General features: G+C 30.4%; 1 protein-coding gene across 6 annotated transcripts in view; it reads right to left on the reverse strand.

Annotated features, from left to right (window-relative positions):
* Positions 1–4,473: 4,473 nt before the first annotated feature.
* LOC105140384 (ELMO/CED-12 family protein) overlaps positions 4,474–5,624 on the reverse strand; it is a 5,148-nt gene continuing 3,997 nt past the window's right edge. For 4 of the 6 annotated variants that reach the window (XM_011047190.1, XM_011047186.1, XM_011047185.1 and 1 more), the window contains exons 8-10: positions 5,278–5,325; positions 5,036–5,152; positions 4,474–4,862 (exon numbers count right to left, since the gene is read on the reverse strand). In XM_011047190.1, the coding sequence (XP_011045492.1) occupies positions 4,645–4,862; positions 5,036–5,152; positions 5,278–5,325 (383 nt within the window). In that variant the 3' untranslated portion in view covers positions 4,474–4,644. The remainder of the gene's footprint in view (positions 4,863–5,035; positions 5,153–5,277; positions 5,326–5,624) is intronic. The other 2 variants (XM_011047188.1, XM_011047187.1) reach the window with 2 other exon arrangements.

The raw sequence follows: 5,624 nt of genomic DNA on the forward strand, positions 1-5,624 counted from the left end.
AAAGGTATCTTATATTATTAGATATATTATTATAAAACATGCTTTAATTAAGGAGTTATTGATACTTCAAGTGCAAAATGATGATATAAAATCATGATAAAAATGCACTTTTAAGTATTAATTATTGAAACCTCTCTTTTAGTATAGAATTGATAAATGCCCTTGTTCCAAGGCTAGGAACTCCCCTTTCACATTTTGATGGTGTAATAAATAGAACTAATTTTGGAATTACCTTTTAAATTCAGCCTATGTCCATGACCACGTGGGCCTCCTTGATTATACGTTATCCCACCATGCTTGGGTGGGGGCATTTTTTGTTTTCTATTTTTGTAAGCACAATATAATTACTAAGGTATCCATATAAGCAAAAAAAAAAATCTATAGCTTAAGTTAAGGGGCTTTTCTGTCTTTTATGATGTTTTTTTTTTGTTAATATCATAAGGGTCGGGAGCAATTAGGTCTTTGGATAAATTTAATAAAAAAATAAAAAAACATTTATGGCATGTACAGCACCTCCCGACATAAAAAAAACCAACTATTATCTCTACCAACAAATCACATGAAGGTGCATCTAATAGGGCTATGCATGTAAGATGCTTCATAGTAGTTAGGTGGTGGTAAGATTTTTTCTTCCCCTTCATTTTCTTTCTCTTCCTATTAAAAAATGTGTCAGCCTAGTTAAAATTAAAGGTTATCCTCAATTTTCTTGTTATTTCAATTGTGGCTCTTATTCTTTATTTGTTTTGATTTTTAAAAAAATTTATCCTTTCATTTTTTTCAATTATTTGGTATTTATATCCAAATTTGATCATTATTTTTTTATTGTAATTATTTTTAATGTTGTTTTTAAACTCCTTTCCTTATCATTTGATTTGATTTGATTTGATTTTTATATCAAATTAGGCCTTTATTTTATTTTATTTTTGCCTTGGTTTCTTTTTTTAAAAAAAATTATATTTTCAACTGCATCCTTCAATATTTTTTTTTTTATAATTAGGGTTCGTTAATTATTTTTGTGTGATGATTCCAATCTTATGACTTAAGTCATAAGTATGAAATTTTAACCTGGATTGCTATCGATATTTTTTTCATGTTTGTTTTTTGCACTAATTATATTTTTATTATTTTATCATTCAATATTAGATTCATTGAAAATTAAATTTTTTTGTTTATTTTTTTTTTATTTCTATGATGATGACTCAACCTTACAGTCCAACAAGTCACATATTTGTTGTCATGTTGACTCGGATTGGCTTGGAGCTCTTACATCATCTTATTTTAATTTTATGCAATCAAAGTCACATAATTGTTGTCATGCTAACTTATATTGGCTTGAATTTTATATCTTTTTATTTTAGGTTTATGTTAAATTTGTTCCTCATTCTTTTTAATTTTTTTATCCTTTTAAAAAAATAATTCTCTTTTTTTTTTTAATTTTTGACTTTCAGTATTAGATTGTTAAGGACTGAACTTCATTATTTTTTTCGATGTGGTCATCCTCATCCAATGACCTTGGTCACTAACATGGGATGTTCGCCCAGGTTGACATTGGTTTTATTTTTTAATTTTTTTTACATTTATTTTCTTTCTCAATTTTAGGCTTTGATGTCTAGTTTATTAAATATTGAGTTTATTTATTTAATTTTTTCTATATACTTTCTATAAGTATATCCTAACTTTATGATCTAGGTTAAAAATTTAACATGCTAGCTCAGGTTGTGTCAGATTTTTTTATTATTATTATTATTTAATTTTTTTAATCTTAAAATCTATGACTCGAGTCACAAAAAAAATTTGCTTTAAAACAGGTTTACAATGCTTAAACATTGCTTGTTTAAGTTATGAAAGAAATCGACTCGCCCAAGATGAAGAGGAGGCCACCTATCTATTTGTTCACTAATTTACAACAAATCGAAGAAATATTATGTGAAATATTTAATAAAACTTCTAGTTTCAACGTTTTGCAAATTTCCATGAGCTAGTTACTTACTAATTTCTTTGTCAATTTATACACATATAAAGAACAAATAAAAAAGGGATTGAAAAGTATTTGGTTGAAAATAATAACAGAGATAGATATATAAAATAAATTTATTTTTAAAACAGTCTTGAATAAATTTGTATAATTTCTAAACAAGAAGAAAAAAAAATAATATTTCTTCTAATTCCATCTCTTATATTCCAAGACCATAACCACGGTCTACATGAAGCGGTTCTTGAAAGAAGAATTCCATTCAATAAGGTTCATGGAATGCATGTATTTTACTATCCTCAAGGTGACTCCAGGTTCAGCAATCCTTAGTAGGATTGTTCATGAGAAGTTAGAAACTGCTTGTTTTGTGCTAGGCAAAGCACGTTCCTAGAGACGAGTTGATTTATGAGTCATAAATGAAGAATAATCTTTTTAAAAATAAATATATTTATATAAAACAAACCAAAAATCATAAATGAAGTAGAATAATCTTTTTAAAAATTAAATACATAAAAAAGAATTTAAAAAACAAACCTCTATTTATAAAAGACTAAATAAGTGAAATAAAAAAACACAAGAGGGGTATTAATTAAAATATAAATTAAAAACTTATTCCAAAACACATATAAAAATATTATTTTAAAAAAATCAAAATTAAAAAAAAAAAAGATCAAACAAGCCAAGCTTGGCCTATTTAGAATGGATCCATCCATGTACTGGTCCTTAATAAAAAAAAACAAAAAGCATATTTTTCATCCTAAATTTCTTTCAAAACAAAGTCTAATAACACGTCATCCATTAATTTTCCTACATTTCGGATATTTTAATGGTTGTAAAATCATAATTCATGTTTTTTTTTTCAGCTTAGAAACTCTTTTTAATCCAAAATATCTAAAAAGAAAGTCCGAAAAACTTGACAAATCTATAAATAGCTTAAAAAACATAAAAAAAAAAAAAATATGTGTACATAGAAACTCAAACTCAACCTAAAATTAAAAATCTTGTTAACTTTAAAATCAACCATTTAAATAGTCAAAATATATGTAAATACTGATTTTTTCTCTCTACCATTGAAATATAACAATTTCTTTCTCTGAACTCTCTCAAATTAGGAACTAAAAAATATAAATAAATAAATTTTTACACCAAAACTAAATTGTAAAAATATTAAGGGATCGAATAGATATAATTTAAAAAATTCGAGGATAAAATTAAACTCTTTGTGATAACTTTGAGATCATCAGCCATTTGTGGTGTCTTTTCTATTTTTATTCTCTATCTTTCAATTTTGCTCTTATTCAACAAATTTGATTTAATTGTCCTTTAATCTAACCCAAAAATGATGTAATTGTGGAAAAAAAAAGTTTGAGAACTAAAAAACATTGAAGAACAAGTCCACGGTAAATTGTAAGAGTCTGAAGAATGTCGATGTACGTAATGTTTTACTGGCAATGTTTAAATTTTGTTTAATTAGTTCAATAATGTAATGATGTAAACTTTGAAGCGTATAATTCATAATTAAGCTACGTTTGGCATTACAATGCAGTGCAATTGGAACTGCTTTTAGGTTAATCACAACTAAAGAAGTTATTTAAATTTCATTGTTTAAACCTGTTTTTCATCTCGAATTGTGGTAAGAACCTGGGTTCGAGAAAAATTATAATTTGTAACTTTTCTTGGACCTGTTTTTTCAAAAGGCTACCGCGAAGACTAATGCAATGCAAAACAAAATGATGAGCATTGCTTGAAGTTATTGAAGAACTGTTACAAATCTATTCCAAGTATCGAGAAGTAATTGTAATGGATGCGGTCCTTACAGTAATGCCGGAGAATAGTGCAGCCGCAAGAGACAGTGCCCATATGGATGTGTTTGTGCTAACTCGAAATCATGGACGGAACGAAAGAACCCAACAAGAATTCATGGCCTTGGAAACTGGAGGTGGATTTAGCGGGGTCAGGTTTGAACGTTGCTTTTATAACTTCTGGGTGATGGAGCTTCACACTTCGTATTCTTCTTTGATTCTAAACTTCCGCTCCCCACCTGAATTTAAAGAGTACACGGAACTCTTTTCCAAGAACTTTTGGAAAAATTTATGGATTTGCCTGACATCTAGTATTTAACGTAAGAGAGTTCTAATGTTTTCTTCAGTCATATTTTAGTTATTAAGATTCAAGTTTCATGTCATGTAAAGTTACAAGAAGTAAAATATTTCTTATGCCAGCGAAGGTTTCAGAATTGAGTTGCCACCAGAAAAATTGCACGTCATCATGGGAATTTGATTTTCAAAAGTTGCAAATTACAAGAAGTTCATGCATTCTTCAAATCAAGTTTGCGTATGCTGGTGCCTGCATCTCCATCGTCTATACAATGTGCCATCCTAATCCTCTCAAACCTGTTTCCTCTCTGACTCAAAAGGGGAAACCATGGGAAACAGGAATACTGTTGGACACAGGGAAAACCCGCGGCCCCCACGCCCCTTGCCCCCCACCCCATGTATTGCTAGGAATTAGAAGCAGTCCACCTGCGTTGACACTAGTTAAATTTTGCCGCGAACAGCAGTTCATCAGATGGTTACAGGGGTTCGCTATCAGACTCGGCCTCAGCACCACTAACTTGTGAGAAGCTCATTGTATAGCATTAAGCATGGCGATAACATGTTCAAAAATGGTTTCTACAGTTCAGCAGATCGACACATGAATTTATATCTAAACCTTTGGGTTCTCCGAAATGCTCTACCGGACCTAACAAGTACTTTGGGGCATTTTAAGAGGACCTCACTATAAATTGCTATTGATACAAAAGGTTGTATGCTGGTAAATCTTTTATTCGATGAACATCTTCCAAAGATAGTTCCCTCTCCAATTGTGTCCTTGTTACTTGTAAAACCTCCTGCAGGAATGAAAAAACATATCAAGCAGAAGTCAATGGAGCGCCTCTATATCAAAGGCATGCAAATGACCCAATGTATGTAGGCAAATGGTAAATTTATAGATTCACTAGTGTTGAAAATAATGCTACTTTCAAATCATGGTAAATAACACCAAAGTTCAAGAATCTAGTACTTTGCTGAGATAGAGGATATACATTGAACTCCATGTAAGAAGCACGCATAGCAAGCCACTGAGCATCCATCATTTCAAAAGCTATACAGAATAGTACATCAAAGGCAGATTCATCTTCTGTGATTATAGATATGCTATTATGAGCGTATATCTTGGACAAAGAAGAAGCTTAAACACCAAATTCATTTGCGTATATCAAAGAGAACTTGAGCATAATATAGTTGGAGCTGTAATCTCAATACCTCCTAGTAATTTAACAAAAGTGACTCCTGGAAGACATCTTGGTTTTTCTGCAGAAGAGATGGTGGGATAGATAAGTGGGAAACAAAAGATACCGCTGCATCAAAAAAACTATGTGCTTATTTAAACTAGATGGAACTATTCATGCCCTCAAAAGGAGACAATGAGCTTAAAATATGGTGCTGTTTCCATCATCATTGTCTTTAAAATTCTAAGCTTGAAATAAGGAAAATCTTTTTGATGAAAAGAATTTTGGATACCCCATTGATTTTAAAACTAAGGCCTGGTTGTCCTTAAGCAGATAACATTCATTTTGTTAAGACATTTGATGAGGGGGGGGGGGGGGGGA

Source organism: Populus euphratica, unplaced genomic scaffold, assembly GCF_000495115.2.
Source record: "Populus euphratica unplaced genomic scaffold, PopEup_1.0 scaffold106.1, whole genome shotgun sequence".
Classification (NCBI taxonomy): Eukaryota; Viridiplantae; Streptophyta; class Magnoliopsida; order Malpighiales; family Salicaceae; genus Populus; species Populus euphratica.